The sequence below is a fragment of the Gobius niger genome, assembly GCF_951799975.1.
Source record: "Gobius niger genome assembly, chromosome: 19".
Taxonomy (NCBI): domain Eukaryota; kingdom Metazoa; phylum Chordata; class Actinopteri; order Gobiiformes; family Gobiidae; genus Gobius; species Gobius niger.
The window spans coordinates 18,298,077-18,323,248 of NC_136870.1; the positions used below are offsets into that span (position 1 = coordinate 18,298,077).

Here is a 25,172-nt window from a genome sequence, read left to right on the forward strand (position 1 = left end):
TGTGTTTTGTTTATTTCCTACTGTACTCCCTTATTCTGAGTATTGTCATGTTTTCACCACATCCACCAATGACCTCTTTCACAGATTGAGCATAGTCTTATCAGTCACCAGTTCTCTTCCGTTTGTTCCTTAGTTTTGGTATTCGGTTACGTTTCAGAGCAAAGCGACCCATCCCAATACACCACTCCGTCCATAATAGGGCAGCATGGGATTTGTCCCAAGGCCGAGTAACCCGGGCCCGACCGACCACCTCGTAAAGTGTCCCACGACCGGATAGTTTTTCATATCAAGGCGAAAGAGGACTGATTGAGCCAGCTGTTACACGGCGGAAAGTTAAAGAATAAACATGCTCAACCTGGATTAAATGTCTGTGCCAACCTCAAGGTTTCGGATAGACGGTCTTGACACGGTTTACAACATCCGCTCGGCTAGACCCATCAAAGAGCGGTGACAGGAACTCCCAGCAGAAGAGAAAATGTGTAATTCCTTTGGTGGATAAAAGGAAATAGGGAGATTAGTGGCCACCGTAAAGTTTACACAAAATTACCAAATATAAAACTGGACATGTAGACGCCATTTATACATTTATCTACAAAAAAGTTATGTTGCCGTGTTATAACACTTTTCCGGCACTGGTGTGTAAAGTTCATGCAAATCATACAAAAGCACATACTGGGGGGGAAAAAAAGTGTTAATTGTTATAAATAATGCGATATCTATTTGTAAATCATGGTTTGTCCAAAATTAAATCTAAAGTTAGACGAGGGAAAGCAAAATCAAAACTGCGATTTGCAATCACAAACTAAATAGAACTCGAGTAAGAAGTTAATAGAGAAGCGCACGTGGCCTTTGCTCCCTCCTCAAAGCTGGTGTATTCATTGCAAAATCACGTAGATTCCATACGCTAACGTCATCGTAACGCAATATTTACGCTAAACAATATGACTCACGTGCGTAAAATGTGCGTAAAATGTGCGTAAAATGTGCGTAAAAGTCCGCGTGTACGAATTATCCAAACCTATATGTAATTTTATCTAGACTCGGAAGTAAACTAGTACAAAAACAAATCGTATTAATTCGAGTCCAGTAAAAACCCAATGTGGGACGTGTAGTTTTTAAGCAGTCTACTGTAAAACTAGGCCACTCATCTGCTTCCCCCTTCAAAGCGCACTTTCCAAAACCCCGAGAAAGAAACCCTGTCACTGCGCCCGCTTTATCCGAGCCCCAAATCCACGAGTTTTAAATTACAAGATCTGTTTTGAGTCATCTCCTGTCTCATATGAGAAAAAATATCCTCGTTGCTTCTCTTTCCCCCCGTACACATACTGGAAGTGATGTAGTAGCGTTGTCTTTTTTGTTGTTGTTTTACTTAGCGGTTCTGAAGCGCTCCAAAGACAAACCCGAACTGGGGATCTTTGGATGATCTTTCTAAAACCAATTCGTACCACTCTGCAAAGAGTAGCCTACTTAAAGTTTGAATGTAGCTAATGTCGTCTTAATGTATTAAATCAGCTTACAATATTCAGGAAGAGACTTGAAAACTGGGTCTTAAGCTTCTTTTTTCTGTGGCATGGTCAGTCGATTGTGCCTAATGAATGGTTCCATTTGAATGTAAATGCAGGACTTCTCACTTGTTTCACTTTTTAGAAGGAAAAACACAAGAGGCTAAATTATGAGCGAATCAATTGTGTTTTAATTATCAGCCAAATTTGGATACTATTTTTTATTATTATTTTATTTGCTGTTTTTAATTATACAAGACCTATGATAAGTTGAACAGTTGTCATGCTTTTTATTCCAAAGAGCAAGCAGGCTAATTTAGCAGATGCAAATTCCTAAATTCGTTCGATTTTTTTTTTTTTCTCATTTTGAAGTCTTGTGTCTTATCGCAACCTTTTAGTGGTGATTGAGTTTCTTCCATTTCTTTCGGCAAAACTAAACAAAATCGATACTGGTTTTCAAACTTACGTTATTCAAGCAACACACTCGCGCCACGCTTTAGCAAGCAGCACTTCATCATTATCCTCTCTGTGTCCAGTAAAGAAACTTTCCCAAACTCTCAACAACAGAGCCCCCGGCCCCGCACGCGCTTCATCTCCATAGTGACGCTCCCACGGCTCGGCCCGCCCAGCACTCGCCGCCGATTGGCCCTCATTCTGACAACATACTGGCGGTTCGCGAATTCCACGCGATTTGATTGGTTGTCGCGGCTGCCTGTTTCCCGCCCCCTGCTGTATAAGGACTGGCGCTCGGCAGTTTCTTCAACAAACCTGAGATGAGAGCTGAGCGGGGCAGATGTAAGTCTACGGCAGCCTGACACTTTCTGAACATTAACTATGCTTGAAAACACGCCTTTATCTTCTCGTCCTCGGATGTTTGTCGAGTTTATTTAACTTAGCTCAATTTTATTTTTAGTTTTTTTTTGCTAGGTGGTAGGTAGCATGTGTCAATTTTTGCCTGGATTGCCGCCGAGGTGCCACCGGGAGTGAGGAGGGCAATATGCGCCGCTGGGAAATGCTTTCACACCGGGAGGCTTATGGAATATAGCCCGGTTTGCCACAGCGTGTATGCCGCCTGGTCGAGCCCCGTGAAAAAGAAGCTACTTTTGCTCAGCATCATGTTTCTCATCTGGGTATACATGCTGTACTCCTGCGTGGGCTACTGTTCCACCATGCCAAGTTTGGTGGTGGACAGTTACCGGGGCAAGGAGAGCGCTTCGCTGGGCAAGAGGACAGAGAGCGGCGGCGGCGGTGGTGGTGGTGGTGTTGGAGGAGGTGGTGGTGGTGGTCTTGCATCCAGACTTCTGACCAAACCGCAGCCTTGGGAGGATATCGAGTCGGACTACGAGGAGCCATCCGTGCGGACATCATCCAGAGACCTCCTGGACACTGACCGGACCGAGGACTGGGACGAGCCATCACAGGGGGGGAGACTAGGGGGGAGTTTGGTGGGGATGAGAGCTGCCGCGGAGCCCGGCGCGATGTCCAGCTTCTCCTCCGGGGCCGGGAGCAAGAAGCTGCCCCAAGCCATCATCATCGGGGTGAAGAAGGGAGGCACTCGGGCTCTGCTGGAGTTTCTGCGGGTGCATCCCGATATCAGAGCCGTGGGAGCGGAGCCGCACTTCTTCGACCGCAACTACGAGAACGGGCTGGAGTGGTACAGGTAACGGGCAATTTTTTTGGGAACATTTTTTCAGTTTTTTGACAGATCCTGTGAAATAGCAGATTAATTAAGGATAGTTGCACGAATGATATTGCACAAAGAAAGTAAAATCATTAAAAACTCATCAATTTTAATAATCACGTCTTAAAAAAGTAGTCTTGGAGGTTTTTTTTTTCTTCATTTAGGTCTCAAATATTCTTGCAATTTCTCTCTGTGCAAATTAAAATTGCAATTTTCTCTCAATCAGATGCATTAGTCGACATTGGCCTAATTAAAACCACCGATTAGCCGTATACATTAACACATTCGACAAATTACAACACAATTTTATAGGGGACCTAGCTGTACAGAGAACAGCTTGTCATTTTATTTCAACCCACATGCATGTATGTATTTTTTGCGTCGTGGCTCTGTGTTTTAGCTTGCAGTCTGATAGCTGTTTGTATGTATTTTTTAAGTCTTGCCCTGGGCGATAATATGAAGCTGGTGCAGACTGAGAGAAGGGCACAGTCGCTCTTGCCCCGTTTTGCGACGTGCACTGATCTCTATTGGACACAGAGCATATTGCACCTTGAAGCAGTGCCTCTCTCCCTAGATGAAATCGGAAAATGAGTCATAAACACAAGTTAACCGGTGTACTTTTTATTTTCAGTGATTTCTTTACTAACTTATCTTTACTTACTAGCATTTCCTCCAAAAGAAAAGTCGCTTTGTGTTCCTTTTGCCCATTCAAATGCCGTGTGGGATCGGTAGGGCCTTATAGCTTGAACGCGTTGGGAGAAATAACATCTGCAAGACAAAAAGTCCTGGTTCTATCCGGGAACAAAAACCTCTACAAAACCGCTTAAGGTCCTTTTGAGCCGACCACACTAACATTATCCCGTTCATTTACATTACAAGGTTGTAAAACGTTAAGCTCTTTCGCTAATGACCGGAGCGTAGGTCAAAGTTAGCTAAACCCCCCCCCCCCCCCCCCCCCCCTAGCAAAACACTTTATATCTGCTTCTTATTCGTCTGTAATTACTATCATTAAATATAGACTAGCTTTTTTTTTTTTTAATTATTCAAGTTTATTTAATGAGCGACTTACCAAAGTGTTCTTATACAAATAGTAAAAAAATAAATAAAAAAAATCTAATAAACTAATAAATCGATTAACGTCCACATTTCCTGCCGTTGTTTAGCTAATTAGCATTGAGGTAGAATTCAGTGTGAGGGTTTTCTTAACTGTAGTTTAAGTGCCCCAGTTTACTTGTTTTCCATCCATTAGTCTTCTAAAGTTCTTGCATAATTAAATAATGGTGTTTTTCTTCTCTCTTTGAAATAATTAGAAAGGCGGGTAGAGACAGAGCTACTATTAATTTTTAGCCTAAATGCATTAAAGTTGCGCCTTAATGACATCAACTTGCACTTAGATTATTAGCTCCCCTTTTATCCGACAAACTGCAGCTCTAAAGTTTTAATTACCAGTCTTTTTTTTTTTTTAAATAAGAACATTTGGATGGATTTCTTTTGTGAATTAAGCATGCTTTGAATGTTTGTCCCACATTGCAGCTGAGCAAGTTTGCGAGTTTTTACTCTGCCCTTCAGCCACAAGATTGAGTCTGGCATGTCACTTTGTGAAGCCGGTGTCTCTCACTTTTACTACATTACCAATATTATTTTAGTATCCAATTCTGAAACTGGCATTTTATTGAGTCATTGCCTGACATGAATGTGTCCTTGGTTTTGTTATGACATTGGTTTATGAGAAGCATAATAAGAAAACGAGGCTGTATCTTGTTGAAGCAGCCGGTTAAGTACCCATTGGTGTTTGTGGAAAACTTTTGTTTTTGGTCTCTATAAAGTAGGGGTAGGCCATATTGTGTCGTATATCATTATCGTGATATGACTTTTTTATAATGTTGTAATTTTTTATATTGTTGTGGAGGCGATATAATCTATGTTACGCTCAGCTCCATCAGAGCAGCATAAACACTGACTGTGTAGAACATGGTGACAGATGCCAAGGTTGGGATTTTGAAGTAATTTGTCCATGGTCAATTATATGGTTATCGTGATATTTCTTTTTTATATCGTGATAAAGATTTTAGGCCATATCGCCCTGCCCTACTATAAAGTCTGGTCCATCAGAAGATGACACTGTGAGATGACTTCAGAGGCTGTAGGGGAATATAGCTTTTTTCCACCAAAGTATGTCAAACTGGTAGAGGTTTAAAACATATTTGATCACAGATAAGATTGTCTGTTTTAACACATTTGATATGCACATTATCCCGAAGGAAATCAAGTAGAAGTTGTTGAAGTTTTGCAATTAATTACTGCAATTGTACAGTCTCGGTTCAAGGACTTTGACAGTTTTTCTCTGTGCCATAGACAAACACATGCTTTTGAGGTGCACATTTTCTGTGTGAGGTCATGCATGAAGTGGCCTTCGCACAAAGAGTGTAAAAAGCCGTGGTACCAAGGCCCCAGACAATCTAAATTTATGACTTTATTTTCTGTTGGCACCTGCTTAGAGTGCAGAGCTGCAGTGGGTGGGAGCTATCTGATAGGAGCGAGACAGGGGAAATTAATGATCTCGAACGCTCGCATTAATGAATAATGGGGTTAATCGAACGAGATTAGTTACAACCCACACACAGCTCAGCGTTTAGAAGGAGCGTTTTGTGTCGAGATTATCCTCCTCACGTCTTAATGCTTGAGCTGATCAAACAGTTCCCCGTTTACATTTTCCAAATTTACTCTTAATTGTCATCGACTTTAGCCCTCCACGATTACTATTAGTACTTCTGCGTAACATTGCAGCCATTCGAACTCCATTTTGGCCTATTGGCTCTGATGGGGCTTTGATATATAATTACTGTAGTGCGGTTTTGCTGTCGTGTCGTGGGCTCTCCTCTCAGCTGCCAGTCGGGGCCTGCTTTTGCTGGCTCCTCCCTGGGACTTGTTTTCTGCATTACATTTGTGACCATCACTACACCAAGTGGAAACCTAATTACAATACCTGTCAGAGAAATCACAGTAAAACTCTTCAACCCCCACCCCTCCAAGTGTGCAGCCCTCCTTCTTTCATAGCAAACTTTCAGAGTCTGTGTGCGATCGTAGGTTAGGTCAGACAGTGTCCCAGACTGGTAGCACTAAAACTGGCGTCATCCCAAAGCAGGATGTCTCTCCACTCAACCTTTGTATCTCGTCCCTGATAAAGCGCACAGTAGCGGTAAACAGAATCCCACAGCAATAAAAAAAAAAGAGGCTTCTTGTATTGCCATTCAACAAAAGGACAAGCGGGGCATTGTTAGGAAATGGCTAAGCTGAGAAAATCACTATCAAACTGTGCGGCGGAAGTGCAGTGTGCCATTTTGTAAAAAAAAAAAAAAGGCTTTATCTTAATGCTCCTCCAGCTCCTTATACCGGAGTCAGGCGGCTGGGCTGTCGCTGGCTGGCTGGCCGTGTCCGGGACAGTTCTGGATGGGTGCACGTCTTTTTATCTACTCGCCACAGGGGCGCTCCTATTTCCATGTAGGTGAACAGGCCACTCTCCATGGCCCGCTTCCTTCCTCCCCTTGTCACCAAAAAGAGGCCACCTGGTTCTTATATTGACAACTGAAAAACACCCCGCGGTGAGTCTGGGTGAGTCTGTAAACACAGGATGAGTAACATTTAGTGGGACCAGACAAGCTTTCAGACCACTTTAAACTTTATTATTGAACAGTCTTAACGCTTTCAATCGCTGAAAACAATGCTGATTTCCCAACAATATTACATTCAACAATACTTTTTTTTTTTAATGTTTGACAATGCATCAAATACGAAGAAAGAAAAGCTAGGATTTCACAGTAACATAAGCGAGCGCAGGTTTATATCTCAGGATCCAACTTTCAGCTTAACGTGAGAATACCGTAATTGGAGAAAACTTTGTTAGTAGGGAAATGCAGACACACAGCAGCTGGCCACAAACAATCTTTATCTGGCATCACAAAGGGACGGCGGCGCTCACAAATGCGTCCATGGTCTGGCTCCTCCTGGGATGGCCGCTATTGATTGGTCAAGCCTGATAGGAGGCAATGTGTAGAAACGGGTTAGGAGCTTTTTTTTGACTGGGGTCAGTGGTACGTCTGCTGCTGACAGCTTCAGTGTGGAGACCATCTGCAAAGCTGGAGGAGGCTGCAGGCTACAGGCCACTGGGGATCAGCGGACTTAAGTATACATGACTGCGTAATTATACTGTAGTGTTGTAGGTTTGGTCAAATTACAAAAAAGAGGAAGACCCGAAGTACAAAAGTGGGGTTTTGCACACATTACAGCAAGACTTAATGCTAGAAAAGCCATAAAAGAGACAATAAGATAGTAGAAAATGTTGGAAAATGCTTAATAGTGCTTCAGTTTTATATGGCCCTATGCTGACAACATTTGATACTTTTGCTGTAGTGTTGTAGGTTTCTCTTGTTTTGCCTCAGAGTTGTTTTGGTTCGTCAGTTGTTTCCTGGAAGCCCCCTGCTCCACGGGGACTATCAGTCTGACCAGCCAAGCGTCCAGCTGACAGCAGGTTCACTTCCTCTCCTCAATTTCTCCAAAAACGCAGACAGTTTGCAAACAGTGTGTCCGTGCCTCTGCTGAGAGTTCAATGAGTGGATTGTGTCATAAAAAAAAAAAAAACACCCTGAATGCCTTCCTCGTGAGCCGCTTTCTGCCATTGTCCAGCTGCGCGCCTGTCGCAAGAATAGTGTCACATGCCAGACCCGGTTTGTCCGATCCTTGGGGCGGCCTTGCTGACCACGGGTAGCCCCTCTCCCTGTGGCCAGTGAGCGGAGAGTGTTGGTGGGAGGAGGCTGCTTTCATTGGCAAATTACAACAGTTTAATTGTGAAAGCAGAGACCTGTGGAGCGGGGAGTGGTTCCCTCTGCGCCCCCTCACCCCCTCCTCACTCTCACTAGTGTCCGCTGCTCGCTCTTTAGAAGACTATATACCCGCCACCTTCAGGAACCTCCTGCTGGAACGGCCGATAAAAGCCACTGAGCCTGACAGGATCTCACTGTCAAACTCTCACACTGCTCTTTTGTGGGCTCCAACAAAACCCGGACAGAGAAAGTGAAGAGACTCCAGTCCGTTCTCCCGTTCTGAGCACTTACAACAAGGAGGATGATGTTGGGATTGTGCAGCCCTTGCACAAACTCCCTTATGAGCCGCCTCTTGTGAATTAGCTCTATTTTAACAAGGTGATAATTTAGATGTAGAAGCACATGTCAGAACAAAAACAACCCGCTCCCTTCAGTGTTAATGGTCATTCACCGGCAGTTAAGAAAAACACCATGGTGCTAAAATACTGCCCCAGAGGCCCTCATATAATTTAGTTAATAATTCCCTGTAAAGACAGAGCAGTAAAAAAAAGTGCTCACTTCTGGAAAACTGCAAAAGGCGACTCGGAAACAAGAGAAGAGGTGGAAGTTTTGACAGCAAACTGGCAGAGCTTCACTTGTCCAGGTTGGAGCTCCCAGAGGTGGCCATTATGTGCCGGTGAGGAGTGCGCTGCCTTTGGGACACACACACACACACACACACACACTGTAGATGTGGCTGGGGTCTCCAGAGGTTTGCATTAGAACCGGCTGTAAAAGAGCAGCTCATTAAAGGCCCGAGTCGTCCCGGAGCACCTCTGTGGCACCGCTCACTCACACTCGGATGTACTCCCTCAAGAGCTCCGCGTTTCGGAGCCAAGACGACCAGGCAGCGCTTCACTCAGCTCCAATTATTCTCCATCACCTTCTGCTGCTTAAAATACTGCAAAGGAGGACAGCGCTCGAACCTGCGACAAAACTACGACAACACTTTTCCTACTAAATACGTAGCCAAAGACCAGAAATTGATGTTGAGTCCTTATCTGGTATATTCTCAAATCTTTCCCTCGTCGTCTAGTTTCCTGCATTTTGGCACAAAGCAGGACCACTTTCCGCTTTGCCTTCACTCCGAGACAGACACGGAGCGGGTTAAAAAGGGGGAAACATTTATCATTTGCGCTCCCCCGACTGCTGAGGACCCACGGATTTAATGAGACCCTGAAACTAAACCTGCAGCTCCGGCTTGATCCTACAACTCAAACCTATTGCTTCAGTAATTATCTTGTCTTCGCCGCACTCTCCGAGACAACATCTAGGCTTCGGTCCAAAGAAAATGTATGATTTTTTTGCTACCTCTTTCTTCCCCCCGTCCATGCTTTTCCACAGGTTAATTGCAAAGCGCTTTTCAGACTTGCTTGTTCGATAGAGATCCGCAAGTAACTCCCAAAGGCTCTGTTCGGTAATCTACCAATGTTTGATGAGTCATATTTGCTTTCTATGTTGGCGAAGCAGCTCAAGCACATCAAGTTGCATTTACGCATTTATCTTCTCTATGCACACTGAATGGTTGAGTCATGAAGCTGCTGAGCTGAACACAATCTGCAAACAACTAGGCATGTGGTTATGGGTAAACTTAGTTAATTTTCTCTCCTTGAGCTACAATATTCTGCCGACTATCTGCTAGGGTGTACTCTACCTAAGCACTATTGTGTCCTCAAAGCATTTAGCAGCACGTGTTGGGCTCAAACTCTTTTCCACCTAAGTGCTATTGTAGATTTCTGCTCTTTTTCTTCGGTAAAAGTAGCTTATTGGTGGCAAAATATAAGAGTGGAGACCCCTGGTATTTTTGTCTCTGCAGAAAGGTATGTAGCCAGTTATGGATGACAGCCTTTCAAAACACATGCAAACTAGCTTCACCTCCTCTTTGTATGTGTGCGAGTGCGTCTAGGCGGGGGGTTGGTCCGTGGCTGGTGGTGGCATGTTCTTCCTCAGTCTGTTTCATCTTTTATTCATCTTCCCTGTTGCCAGATCAAGGAGTCATGAGCCTCTCGGTGCATGTCAGGTGTCAGGGAATCAGTCAGAATGGCTGAGAGGTGGCCGATACCGCACGCTCCCCTCACCTGCAGACCCTCATTGTAAATTCCCTTGTTTTCTGTTTTCTTTTTTTTTTTTTTATATGCCTTCACGCTTCACTTCAGCTCATTCAGGGTCTGAAGCGCTTCCTCGGATCGCTGTGTACGGTTCTGCTGGAATGCTATAGGCCTTTGAGGTCACTAACACCTTCCGCAAACAGCCAAGGCAAACACTGATTAGCGAGGATTAGCGGTATTAAACAAATGTAAGCTAATCTGCTAGCAGTGGATTGACTCGTGGTGGGAGCGAATCAGTTCGTGCACAGCTTATGGTGGTAACTTGATTAAGCTGTCTAACTGGGTATGCTTTTGTTCGATCGAGTTCAAGCTAAGCTAATTAAGCTAATTCGCGGCATCTTTTCTAAGTGCAATAAAATTCCGAACACTTTCTTAATGCTTTCTTACAAAAAAAAGTTCAGCTTCATTGATTTTGTGCAGCCATACTCTTTAACTTTATGGAACCAGACCAAAACAATAAAATCTGCCATATATTATGTTCCGACAGCCATCCCCTTTCCAATACTCAGCAGTAGACAGCTTTCACAAACTGTCAGCCGAATTATCCAGGTGTCCAGGAAAGCTGCGCATACACATACACATTGTCTAAATATAGTGACATGCAATGCTAACTTCACTCCTCGTACGTGTCAAGTAGCTCTCCTTGTATCGCGTGTCAAACAAATTGGTACCCCGCTGTTTGCATTTGCGGTCGAAAAATCTTCGCCCTGGTTCCTACTTTTTTTTTTTTTTTGCACATTCATGAGCAGAGCAGAACAGGGAGAGGGTTTGGACTCGGTGCCCTCCGCCATCATCTTTTCACCAAGTCTCCTCCTGTCCCGTGTTTTATTTATACCGCATGGCGCTCCCTCGCTTCGCTGCAGGGATATTAACACTCGGTAATTCCAGTCAGACGCCCCTGGCCGCAGACCCGACGCAAGTTCCAGAGAGAGATTTTATTTTTTACTTTTTTGGAGGGGTTGCATGCACATTCTTGTCTTTGCAAACGTGCCAAAGACCAAGAAAAATGTAAAGAATTGCGGAAAGAAGAATGGATTTTTGACTTTTGCGTGTGGTTAGGCATCCCATTGCGCCAGACTTGGTGGTATCGTCAGTTGTGGCTTGATGCTAAAAGTTGCGGAGCGCTTAATGCTGATAATGTGGTCTACGACTTTATAGTAGTGGTTTATTCTTTGTTTATTTATTCGACTCTGCTTCTGTGTAATCTTGCCCCAAAGTCAGACTTGATTCTCGCCCGAAAACCATTGCAACCACAAGTGAAGTGCCCCCTCCCTCCACAGCCTCCGCTTTGTTTCTCTCCTCCGTTCTGGCATTCACTTTCGTCGACAGAAAATTGTATGTTAAATTTGACTTCTATGCAGAGCGTATCTCCCATGGATCCAGCGTGAAGTGATGGATGAACGGGTTGCGTTGGTCAAGTTGTGAGTACAGAGAAGGTCACTATATTCCCAGGCTGCTTTTTGGACATAGAACAAGCAAATGCAATGTCCTGCACTAAATGAAGAAAAAAAAAAGGGGTGCTGTGGTGTACATCCCATGTATGTTGAACAAGGCCAGATATTATTTTATATGGATTAATGGCGTGTTTTCATTCTCAGACAAAGACAGCTAAACATATGTTAAGATTCCTGACAAGTGCAATTGCTTGTAATCACTCAACCTAGAAGTGAAGTGTTTGGAACTTCGTACAAAAAACATGAACTTCTTTTGTAGACTGTGGAAATTAGTCATTGTTTATATTTTTGTGAACGTCTACAATGTGTAGGAAGCTTCAAGATCTGTCCCCCTGCTCCATTTACAAACTAGGATTTGTGTTGATGAAACAAAACAAAAAAATCGAGGTCTGAACGTTCAAGATATTAATATCGAAAAGCAACAATATATCGTTATCGTATTGATATCGAGATATGAACATTCAAAACATTAAAATCGAAAAAGCAAGATATGAACAATATAGATTTCATCAATAAAACTGCACTCTTTTGTATTATGTTACAAAATATCTGGCATGAATATTGAGATATGAAATTTTGTCCATATCGTTCAGCCCTACTCTCTATGTATGTTGCAATTTGTCCAGCGTAACTTAAAATCTCTGAAAGGCAAATGATGGAGCTCTTAGCTGCTATGCTAAGTTTTAGTGCTAATAGCTACGTCAAACAAATAGCTATAGTTGTGTGCTGTCTGTAATGGTCCCTAACAATGCTTATAGTTTGCGATGTTTAGTAGCTAACGCTGACCCCATTGACCCTTTTTATGCATGTAACAATTTGGATTGCATAACTTTGAATCTGAGGAATGCAAAATATGTAGCGGTTAGCATATGCTTTGCTAAGTTTTAGTGCTAATTGCTATGTCAAACCAAACCGCTAATATTGGGTGCGCTCTGTAATGCTTATTCATATTTTGGGATGTTATTACACCAACTCCATTAAAATTAGAGGAAATGTTTGCTCCCGGACCAGCCTTTAAGATGCAGACGATCTAAAATGGCAGAACGGTCTTTCGCTAATAGATCTCGATGACATAAATGCATTGTCCTTTTTCAGCCATTAAAGTTTATTACCGACAGAGCGTTGTCAATAATAATCAACGAGATCGGCAGCTTAAATTATGGATGTCAAAACAGAATGCCATCAGAAATACTATATAATATTCTTTATGCGCTGCGCTGCCATCCAGGCCCCCGTATGCATTATTGATGGAGGTGGGAGACAGATGAGTACTCAGCCGCCTCCCCGAGTTTCCAATGACACCATTATTCAGTGGAGCCCGTTAATGTGAAACCGCAGCTCGACAGGCCGACAGACGCCGCGCTGCAGGTTAACGAGCCTCTGTCGTCATTTAGCTCGACGTGAAGGAGTTTAGTTACGGGCAGGTGTGTACTACTAAATATCCGCGGTCACTCGTTTAAGGTTAAGGCTCTGTGGTGGGTTTTCAGCTGGAAATACTTGTCGGACAATGTAACCTAGCCTGTCTCGGCCACAGCAAATAATACAACAATCGAAGAAGAAGAAGAAGAAGAAGAAGAAGAAGAAGAAGAAGAAGAAGAAGAAGAAGAAGAAGAAGAAGAAGAAGAAGAAGAAGAAGAAGAAGAAGAAGAAGAAGAAGAAGAAGAAGAAGAAGAAGAAGAAGAAGAAGAAGAAGTTAGCATGCCAGTTCGTTAGCATGTTTAATGTATTTTCCCTATAGCCACCCGTTAGCACTTTGCCATCAAACATCGCAAATTACGTTCCAGATGTTTTCAGCTGTTGTCAACCCATCAACCACATTTAGGCACTGCTGGGTACTGTTAATTTTTTTTTGATACCGGTACTTTAACAATACTTTCAGTACCAATACCTGAACAATACTTTTCCTGATACCTATACTAAAATATTTGTTAGTACCAGAAAACAGTCAAATCATTTATGGAAGATCTGACATAGGGTTCATCTCCAGTGTCTGGAAATGTGTGAATAGTGGGGAATAATTCTGGAAAAAATGGTGAGAAAATTGGTAAAAATTCGGTAAACATTAGGAAAAAAATTGGAAACATTTTTTTATTTTTGGCACTGAAACAACCAAGTCACCTCTTGCATCAAAGCTTGGATCTAACGATTGAAGATTTTTTCCCGTACCTGCTTTCGATACCTTTCTTTAATCGATACCAGTAGTACCTAAACATTTTTTTCAACGCCGTATTGATATCGTTAAACGGTACCCAGCCCTACATTTAGGTCATGTCAAAGCCTAACTACAAATCATTAATACATTAACATTTACGATCTTTTTAGGCCTCTGAGCTAAATGCTAAATCACAGTCAGTTAAGTTTCTGCTTTTTGTGGGGTCGGAATCAGATCCACTTCCAATAGCCACAAAACATCATCTTATTTGTTAATGATTGAGAAACCACAGAAATTATAACAAGCCGTCACTACTCATTTGTGTGTGGACAGAATGCTCGATCTGTGACTAATAGATACACATTTGTAGCAACAGGCTCAGATAGCTAGCGGTAGTTCTGTGATTTCTTTGGCATATTCTATCTTTTTTTTCAAAAGCTTACACAAAAGTGGTTAAGTGGAGCTTGATCTATCCCAAACAAGTAAAGTCGCTCCTTTGTACTTTGTGAAGTCGCTGGTCTGTGCCCGCCCAGCGTTGCATCTGAAGTGGCCCTCACAAATGAAAGGCAGTCTTTCAGTGCGGCTGCTCCTCTCATTTCCTCCCTCAAGTGTCACTTTGCTATCAGAGGAGCCCGGGGCCGACATGCCAGGGGCCGCTCCGACTTGAGATCAATGGAGAGACGAGTGTTTTGCAGACCTCGAGTGCACTAAGGGCGAGGCGGGGTTGATAATAGCTCAGTGAGAGGACGATTTGTTTGATTTTCTATATAACTAAGCCACACTGCAGAACATCCTTGGTTGCAAGAACGAGCTTTCAGAAAATACAAACATGCAGCTCGTAGTGCACCACTCGACCCCCGACAATGCTATTTTAAAGGTGGGCTTTCAAAACAGCAATTGAAAAATGAACAAAGGCTTTAAATGTATCTGTAGTCAAAACATATCAGCTTCTCCATGAAGACAAGCTGATGATGTCAGGTGCCGAGCCCCTCACATGTTTTAAGTATTTTACCACCAATAAAAACGCCCAAATTGGAATAAGTGCTTGTGTTTTTATTGGAATTATTGGGTGCGCAGCATGGCTTTACACTTTAATACCCATGAGAGTAAAAGCACACTTCAATGTCAGCTGCATTTGCCTGTATTCAAATAAACAAGCCATAATTTGTGATTCAAATGCCTGCCAAATGCAGACACGTGAGACAATTGGAATCCTTTTATATCCAGTAGGAAATCGAGCAAATAGCTTTCATTCCTTTGTCTGTTTTGTGAGGGAAGCTGTCAGAGAGACAGGGGCGGGCAGTTATCATCAAATCAAAAGTGACAGCAGCAACAGACAGAAATAGGCCTTTTCCTGGCTGCGGTTATCTGCACTGCTGGGACGGGGGCTCTTTAAACAGGGGGCAAAGGGCCACCAGGCTGGCCCCGTTTGATGCCGTCCCGTGACAAGGCCGTCTGTTTTGCGTCTTATCGCTGCTTTCTGGCATGTCTTTCAACTCGGCGGTATGCGCTCAGTGGACAAAGGTGCAAAGAAACGAGACACTTCAGATCAGTCAAGATGGAAGATATTTACAATAAGGGTGGATATAAAGTGAAAATGTGTCCGCATTGGGTTGTTCTTTGAAAGTGCACTTGGCCCCACATAGACACAAGACATTACAAGCTAAAGTTTTTAGATTGCGCCTCTTGTCCCACTTCAAATGTTTTCCTCCTGGCGTAGGGCTGCACAATTAAACGCAATCCATTAAAGATTGTTTCGGTAAGATTTAAAATACTCAAGGCTGCAATTAATAGGTAATATATAGTCGTCTGAAGACAACAAAGTGAGAATTCTTTGTTCTACTAAATGAAAGAAAATGTTTAAGCTAATGAACAATGTTTTTATCAGTTTGAGTTGGCCCCAGTTTCTCCCGGGGACATGTTGAGTAATTTGGACACTCGTTCGCTCCTCTCGAGAGCTCTCCAAACATGTCCCCTCCACAGGCCCTGAGCGAGTATAGAAGTGGCCCACTCCAGTCGTGATAAGCACCTCTCTTCTTCCCCTCCCACCCCTCCGTCCCCGCGTTCCTCTCCCCTCCCGCCCTGCCCCGCTGCCCCGATCGCCCCTGCAGCCCCGGGACAATAGCTCACTTTCAAAGAAACGCAGGAAAAAAGGGGGTCTTGCCGCTGTGTCACAGAACTGCCTGTTTGTTAAGGGAATCTCCCAAAAGCAGCAGCCCCATAAATCACACCGGGGCAGAATAGCTATTGTCGTTCTAAGCACCACTTTTCACCTTTTTGTCTTCTCCCTGCCTCTTCAACTCTGCACCAACCATTAACCGAGACACTAGCCCGAGTCAAAGGTTGGATTTTTATGACTTTTCTTTTCTGCAAATTTGGCGCCTTTTTTTTAAAAGGCCGTTTCCTTCCCAAAATTCCTCTTTCTCACAAGCTGTCCAAGCACATCCATGTTTTATGCGCCATGCAACAACCCCCCAACTCTCGATTTTTAAACGGGACTCCCTAAGCTCGGATAAGCATAATCTATCACTATGCACATTGTAACTCGGACCCCCCCCCCCTTTCCACCGCTTTTTCCATCGCATTGTCTTCTCGAAATCGGATTAAGCTCGACGCCATTTGACTCCATGTGGATGTTTGAAAGAAGTAACAAAAAACACTTGCAAGACGTATCATACTGCACTTTTTCAGACAAACATGTAATTGCGCCTTTTCTGACGAGGATTGCGATCGGCAGTTCAGTTCACTCTGCACATTTTTCAACAAGTCCAAGAGCATTTACATTTGGGAGAAGACTGGGCACAAAATAAGAACAATAGCTCCTGTTTCAAAGGTTCTGAGTAATGCAATTCAAGTTCTCTGTATGCCCTTTACATGCAGTAGAATTGACAATAAAGCCAACACTGAGCTTTGACACAGTGACAAATGGTTTATTCCTTGAGAACACACTCATGTTGTGGCCCAGAAATTCAAATAATGTTGATATTGGCACTAGAATGCCCCGCAATCTTGCATTAAACGGCATCATGCTCGATCCGTTTTGATTGCAATGCCGTATTAATGAGCTTTCGCGAACTGCTCTGCTTCCCTGCGCCGACCCTTCTGATGTGTCAGCAATCAAGACCGTATTATCATAATTAGATCACTGGCACTGCATTCGGATTACACAAATCTGCCAGCCACGTTTTACAAGGCATTTTATTACTTACCTAAAACTACCCAGTGTTTTTCTCTTCTTTTTTTCCCCCCTCTCCTACTCAGTCTTGTTCGTTTCTTGAAAGGGTGTTTCTTGCACACGCCAACGGAGACGGCATGAATTAGCCATGAGGGCAATGGACGTGAACTAGATTCAAGCTTTTAGAGGGGTCTCCATAAGAACACTTCTTTGGCAAGCAATTCCAGACCCTTGACTGTTGAGTCAGTGTATTTTTTACATTGAGATTTGTTGTGGATATAGGAAAATATTTGAATATGGCGAAGTGTCCGAGCGGTTCAGTAGGGTTTTCCTTCCTTCCAAAACCCTGTCCAATTACGGTCCCATCGGCTCTGGTGCAAGGCCGCCTCTGTAAAAGAGTTTAAAAGAGTCAGATCAAATCATGAACAATACTATTTACAATCTTTCTCTTCTTTCTTATGATTTGTTCCTGTTTGGAGTTTGCTCATGAGACCATCTTACTGTGAACTATATGGATTCTGCACCAGTTTCACCGCAATTCCATTCTTTAATGCTACTATTAGCGTTTATTCAGACCTGGAACTGGCACAAAGAGTACCCCATCATGTAATCTGAAATGGCAGGGTGTTTGTTCAAGTCCTGCTCCTACCAGCTCATGTTTCATCTCTTACCAAGCCACTTCTTACATCTTTGGCTCCTTAATAACAAGCTAACATTATTCCCTATACGCTTGAAGTAACTGGGTACTCTCTAATCTCTGGTTTGTTCAGTTAATTGCCATATTGATTCAACGCACTCGATACTATTCACATGAAGAACGGTTACAGTCCCTTTAATGCCTTCTATCGCAAACATAAACACGCTGTAGAGCTGGAGAGATTACGACGCAGTTCAATGGGATTACACCAGTGAAACCAACACAATGGCACATTAGAGTCCTTGTCTTAACAGCTACAGCCGTCTTATCAGACAGAGTGCTGAGCCTGATACACCGCTGACCTGTTATCTCACACTACCTGTGCTATCTGCTGCAAAGGGCTAGTTCATTGCTTCAGTCTTATTGCCAAGAGCTGGGGAGAGTAAGAATATTGTTGCTTCCAAATTACTTAAATGCACTGCAAGTATTCTCAAGTGAATCGCTTCGCTAGCTCCAGGATTGTGTCTATTGCAGCTTTCTGTGTTGAAAACAAAACTCCCCGAACCGCATTCGATACAGTTATAGTACATACCTCCACGGAGCTAAGGCCAAGTCTAGAAAGGTGATCCGTGTACCCAAGTGTCTTATCTCAGCCATTATAATCTACGCCTTTGCAGTTGGCCTCCGCGTCTTGAAACCCAACCCAAAACAGAAGGGCATGTTCACTTTCCCCTACGCAGCTCTCGAGTGCTTCTTAATGATACGTTTGGGTGTAACAAATCCGCCGGTCCTCACCCAAAACGAGGAGCAAAAACATGTTCCTTGGCGGGGCAGCGCTGACAGACAGGCAGCATGGCAATTTCGAGTTGTATATTTTTGTGCGAGAGAGACGGAGCGCTTTTAAACATTATATCAAGTTGTGAGGTCTGGGAGTTTATCTCGAGGAAGACAAAGCGGAAAAATGGAGTTGCTCACATGCGGCGGATTCATTTGGAGCGAGGCTTTTTGAAGGATGATCAACATTTGTCAAGATAATTACCATTTAGTTGCTATCTTTTCCGAGTTGAGTTATATTACGGTCAAACTCGGGGCTAAAAAGTGTGCCTCCGAAAACCTCCAAGCTACACGCCTCACGCTGAAGATGACATAGTGGTCTTGCTTCAATGCAAGAAGGTTTGATTCCCTGACCGGGTGCGGCATATGGCGTTTGTAGGTCCTCCATGTATGTGAAGGTTTCCTTTACGTCTTCCAGTTTCTTCTACCACTAAAAACACAAACATAAAGAGATTCTAGGGATGCACTGATCCGATACTGGTTTGATATCGGAGTCAATACTGGAAAAAATACGATATTGGGTATTGGCTACAAATGTCTGATACTGTACCCATACCAGTTTTGGCTCTTAACGCCTTAAAAACAAAACTTTTACCAGCTAAATCTTAGTGATTATGGGCATGCTGTATGTCATTGTAAAACTAAGAACCAGGGTGGCACGGCAGTACAGCGGTTAGCGCTCGTGCTTCACAGCTAGAAGGTCCGGGTTCAATTCCCACCAAGGACGGGGCCTTTCTGTGTGAAGTTTGCATGTTCTCCCTGTGTCTGCGTAGGTTTCCTCCGGGTACTCCAGTTTCCCCTACCACTGAAAACATGTACTATAGGCCAGGATGAATGCGAGTGTGTTTGAAAGTGCGCATAGGGGATGACGGATGGAAATTAGCCTAATGCTACAATCCGGTGTGGCTTGTTTACATGCATGAGACCCATGTACTGTATATTCATTAACATGCACTGTCCCGACCAAATAAACCAATAAATAAAATTGCATGCTTAAGCTAGCGGGAGCATGCAAATGCTAACAAGGCTGGGTCTGCAATGATAAAAGTCAAATGAACTTGCAGATTAAAGAAGGTTTTGAGTCACGTTATCTTTTTTTGCTATAGACGCCATCGAGGACTAAAAACATAGATCAGCAGTTCTTTTCCAATTGTTTTCCGCTTTGACAACAATCAGAATTTTACATTTGAAATCCATGGATATAAAAACGCAAAAGGTTAGGGATTGCAAAGTCAAACATGAACCAAAATGTTCAAACTGTAGCCTCCCTGCAATCAAAACATCCACAATGTACGACTGCAAAATTGCAATGCAGTTAAATCTGATTAGGGCGTCCCCAGTTTCATGCAAGTTACCAAGTACTTTTACAAGTGGTTCTCTGATTGCTCTCAAGTACAGCCCTAGTCTTGGATTATGTTGAGCTCAGAAAGTCAGATACGCGCCTTCTGTGGTCTGTCTGCTCTGCATCAGGAGTTTGATATAGTTTGAGTGATTGAGCGTGTTGACGTTGGAGCGCGGCCTGCACTAATAGCCTTTTGAGCGCTGTAATACGGCTAAACGGGCCCAGTGAGTCATTGATTACAGAACTCCGCGCTCTCCATCAAACTGATTACATTATGCACAGGCCTTACCCTCCTGCTAACCTCCCATTATGTGTTTCTTTTCCTTCCAGGGAGCTGATGCCCAAGACGCTGGAGGGCCAGATCACCATGGAGAAGACCCCCAGCTACTTCGTGACGCGGGAGGCTCCGGCGCGCATCTCGGCCATGTCCCGGGACACTAAACTCATCGTGGTTGTGCGGGACCCGGTGACCAGGGCCATCTCGGACTACACCCAGACTCTGTCCAAAAAGCCCGACATCCCGTCCTTCGAGAGCCTCACCTTCAAAAACAGGACTACGGGCCTGATCGACACCTCGTGGAGCGCCGTGCAGATCGGGATATACGCCAAGCACCTGGACAACTGGCTGCAGTACTTCCCCATGGAGCAGCTGCTGTTCGTGAGCGGGGAGCGGCTCATCAGCGACCCGGCCGGAGAGCTGGGCCGCGTGCAGGACTTCCTGGGACTCAAGCGCATCATCACGGACAAGCACTTCTACTTCAACCAGACCAAGGGCTTCCCGTGCCTGAAGAAGGCCGAGGGCAGCAGCAAGCCCCACTGCCTGGGCAAGACCAAAGGCCGCACCCATCCCAACATAGACCCCGAGGTGGTGCAGAGGCTACGGGACTTCTACAGGCCCTTCAATCTGAAGTTCTATCAGATGACGGGGCATGACTTTGGTTGGGATTGATGTGAAATCGCAGGACTACTTTTCATTTTTTTTCTTTCTGTTCAACAATGGCAAGATGTGGAGATATTGCTATATATATGTAAAATGTACAGAAATCTATTTTATAATAATTTATTTTTTATTTTTAAGCAATTAATTCACTAAGCTGCCTAACCATATTTGTACATAACATCCGGCCCTGGCGTCTTGTTTTGAAACATTCCTCCGTTTTGTTTTGTATCCTTGCGGTTCTCTCTTGTCCTGTCAACTCAGTGAATTAAATGGTGCTTTGAAAATGCAGATAATCAGCGCAGACTGAAGGTGTAATGTTAAAAAAAAAAAAAGCATCGTATTACGGGTACAGAGGAGTCCATATGTGTGTGTGGGTGCGTTTGACTTGATCATTTCCTCATCACATTACGCTAAGTGCATCTCTTAAAGCATTTCACATTTTTCCCCTGCTCCACGTGGCCCCCCCACCCCGTCGCTCGCAGGTGGATCAATAGGCCTAATTGGTCCTCATTGTGTCACTTGTGCTTAAAGTATACAGCTGCCCTCGCATTCGGAGCGCTCCCAACTGCCCGCTCCAATGAACGTCCCATCCATCAAACTCCGAGCTCTGTCCGCATACGGGGCCGTGTTAGCGGCTATGCTAATCTCATAAAGGTAACCCGGCTGATCAATACTCTCTGTTAGCTGACTTCCCATTAGGAGCGGGGAGCCGGCGCAGATCCAGGCCCAGGCCCCTGCCCCTTTCTCTCGGGAAGTGCAAAGGTCAGGCAAAGTCTGAATCAGATCCTACTGATAGCCATTTCATTTGCTGCAGGTATTCAGAGCGGTTCCCGTTTTAATCCAATTCCACCATGGATGTCCTTCCATCCGGTGTCGGGAGATAAGGAATCCCCATGTAAGCCCGGGATAGAAAACTAAAACTCAGCTGTTTCATCTGTGGCAAATGTCCGTGCTGATTTTTGTTCGAAGCCAGACACAAAAATGCGATGTTTGGTTACTGTCTCTAGAAGAAACCGTTTTATCACATTTCCCGCCATCCTCATGTCTTCCTATTCTCTGTGGGGACGTAAGAAATTGAAATTACTTCTTCGCTGCTATACCTACCATTAATGCTTTGTGATTAGCTTTGATGTGTAAAAATATATCAAAGCCTAAAAGCAATGCAAGCTTATAAGGGATTTAGTCAAATGCAGTAGCCCGCCGTGTCAAAACGTCAAGATTAAAAGATTAAAGGGAAGGCTTACATCCGCGGTTATTGCAAGTGTCACCTTCCCCAAAACCTGCCGTGCCATCCTCCGTGTCGGCCCGTACGCCTCATGCCTTATTGCCCTGTCATCGCCCCGCATCTCACCCCTCCCCCTAAAACCTTTACGTGTAGCCAAAAAGAAAAAAAGAAAATAAAGAACAGCGTGCCTGGTTCATATTTCACTATCAGTCTGTGGTCTCTCACGCATCGCTTCTTTGTGTTTTATCTTTCTACTTGAAATCGCTTGATATGCAAGGCGTAGTTATCTAGTCTTCAGGGCGCGGCGGGCGAATTACAGTATGTGTAGTAAGGGCGCTACTTTGTGCTATGCATCTCCAATCGGGATCACGGAAAGGGATAGGATGATGATTTTTTCTTTTTTTTTTAGGTCCAGAGTGTTTTTTTTTTTTTATTGAATGTACACCGTAGTAACCACAAATCACTGTTCAACTTTATTTAATACCGGGAACAAATGTTGTGCCTCTTTCACCGCTCAGCCAAACACTTCACAATGTCAGTCAGCCATTTTGTTCTCCATTCGAGAAAAAAAAAAAACACCGACTGGGTTCGCCTCAAACCAATGTGTTGGGAGTCGGGGTAATGGAGGCTTTGCACACTGTACTTCCTTTTTATTTTTGTAGTTTCAGAGTTTTATCAGCTGAGAGCCTCCATCGCCCCCCTTTTCCCCTTTTGTGCAATGTTCGAATCAGATTAAGCATTTATGATGGTCTGCATCTAAGTTCACATGCCCGAAAGTCCCAGTGGATGGATGGAGCAAGTAACTGAGTGAATATCTCCTATAAAATTCAGAATATTGCACTCATGGGTTTGTTCCATGTTGCTGCACCTGTTACGGTTGAGTTTTATTCAGCCAGATTTAAGATCTAAAACATTAGAAGATGTTTGTCTTACCCGCATATAATATGTATTTAGTCTAGCAAGATCGGTATGTACAAAAGAGGACATGTAAATCAAGTATTTTGTGGTATGTACATCAAAGGAATTAATTTTACACAATGCAAGAGCGAAATGGGAGAGATGTTTCTAGATGATTAAATACTGAACATTCATAATATTTCTTTGTATGAAGAAATAAATAAAAGTATATATTTTACCAAATCTTCATGTGTCTGCATGTGCTTCTATCTTATACAAAAGAGTTATTGCAAACATGCACTGTTAATTTATTCCTTCACATGGATCTACATTTATCGTATTCATGTTCACTCACAAACAGGAGATAAGAAAACCTACCTGGACCATCAAATGCACATAACAAGAAGTTCCACCTCTATGTTGTTTCACTGGGAAGATGTTCAGAAATGGGGTAGTTTTTATCTAGTGTTTGTGGTCATGAAACCAGCAAAAGGAAGTGTCCTTTGTTCCAACAAAGTTCATGAAATAGGCTGAAATAAGACAACTTTGTATTTACTGTAAATTTAAGAGGATCAATAACACATAGTTTTACATATTCAATCAATCAGGTTGTTTTTTATGTCTCAATATCACAAAAGGGAGTTGCCTCACAGGGTTGCACCAAACATTGATGAAACAATGAAACAAAAAACAATGTAATATCCAAGCAAATGTAGTGTCCAGGCAAATATAATGTCCAAACAGACGTAATGCTTAGAGTAAGCAGTCAACAACAGATGGAAATGAGCCCCAGGCGACACCAGCCCTTAAATCCTCCTAAGGAAAAACTCAAAACCCCAGTGGGAGAAAAGACAAAACTCAAGGACTGTGGAAAAACATGGACGTAGCGTTGCTATTCGCTCCTGAAGCCTAATAGGAAGTGGGGGCCGGCTCCGGAAGCTCCTTGCTGTAATGGACATTTTTGACTGTCTTTTCGTGATTACTGAACACAGGCTTGTCATTCAGACCTCCACGAGTTTGTCTTTGTCTTGTAAATTTAGGAACAGGCTCCAGAAACCCGGCCAAATTGCTAGCATTAACGAGCTTCAGTTAGCCTGCACTGAACACAATGGAAAAAGCCACTCTCTCTCTATTGCTGTGTGGATGGTCTCTTCAAAAGGCAGTGTCTGGTTAGTTATTGCTGGTTTGGTGTCCGCAAAGGTGCTTGTTTACTATGATGGGAGTCTGTTACTTGGGATGGGATTTATGCATCTAATTAAACACATTACACAAGTGTGAATTACTCATTTGACATGTGCTTTGAGCAGTCGCTAAGTTGTCCATCCTTTTGACTGAACACCATTGCTGTACTGCCTAATTAGCTAACACACAATTCACTTTCCAGCTGTGATCCTGTGTGATGGCGGGGAAACTTGTTGACAGTTTTATCTTGTAATTTGATGAATCTAAGTGCACAGGACAGATTGTTTGGTGTTGTGATTTATGCATTCAGCCACATTCTGTCAATAACTCAAATCTGTGGCCCTTTTCACACTCATTCTGAGATGTCAAGTTTGTCAAGCCGGTGTTTACCGAAGTCTGTGGTTTCTCCGTGTGTCAGTCTGGCTCCTGTGCTGCTGTTGCGTTGCCCAGGCCTGGCACGGGTACCCTTGAACCGGGGTGGTCCGTGCGGTTTCAGGTGTCCCAGGGAGGAGGTTGCGGCTGTGGGTCCTGCCAGCTGATCGGAAATGCCCCCCCCCTACACCAACGTTTCCACCTCGTCCCATAATGAGATAGACCTCCAGAACATGGCTGTTTACCTGCATGGCTCCTCGGACGCCGCGGCGCATCAACAAGGCCCCATTCATATTATCGGAGTAGATGTTTTTACTGAGTTGTCCTGAAAAGATGTTGACGCAAAAGCGCAGGTGAAGTTTGGCATGTTAAAGGTCGCCAGTCGCCAGTGCGGTTCATAGCTATGTTTATGCTAGATTTGTGAGTTTATTAAAATTTGCTCGTATTTGAAATGTTCCTATTTTATTTGCAGAACATTCTGGTGTTTCACTGATCCAGATTTCCAAAAGTTAAATTTAGCTTGTGAACATTGTTTTTCTCTTGGCCCCAGGGGAACCGGATGCTCCATATCTGACAGGCGCATCCCTCTGTGTCGCGCTACATCACTGCGAACTTAAAACAACAACCACAAAAAAGAGACACGCACCAGCTCACAGCTCCATGAGGGACATAGCCAGAAACAGGTTTAAAATACTTCTGCGTAGTACCGCACTGCCCCTGCACTGAGAATGTACTGACTAAATCAACCGGATGTATTGTTGCATTAGGTTAAACACAATTTTGGGCCCAACGCAGACATATAGATAATACAT

The 25,172-nt window shown here is 43.7% G+C and overlaps 1 protein-coding gene across 1 annotated transcript; it reads left to right on the forward strand.

Moving 5' to 3' along the window:
- The first annotated feature begins 2,281 nt into the window (after positions 1 to 2,281).
- On the forward strand, positions 2,282 to 22,989 carry hs3st3b1b (heparan sulfate (glucosamine) 3-O-sulfotransferase 3B1b). Its single transcript, XM_079576958.1, has 2 exons — positions 2,282 to 3,162; positions 20,075 to 22,989. Exons 1-2 carry the CDS (start codon positions 2,537 to 2,539, stop codon positions 20,691 to 20,693), a joined length of 1,245 nt encoding a protein of 414 aa, XP_079433084.1. The 5' UTR covers positions 2,282 to 2,536; the 3' UTR covers positions 20,694 to 22,989.
- Positions 22,990 to 25,172: the final 2,183 nt, after the last annotated feature.

Coding starts and splice junctions, on each gene's coding strand:
- hs3st3b1b (XM_079576958.1), top strand. CDS start 2,537: ATGGAATATAGCCCGGTTTGCCACAGCGTGTATGCCGCCTGGTCGAGC. Junction 3,163..20,074: donor AACGGGCTGGAGTGGTACAG/GTAACGGGCAAT, acceptor TTTTCCTTCCAG/GGAGCTGATGCCCAAGACGC.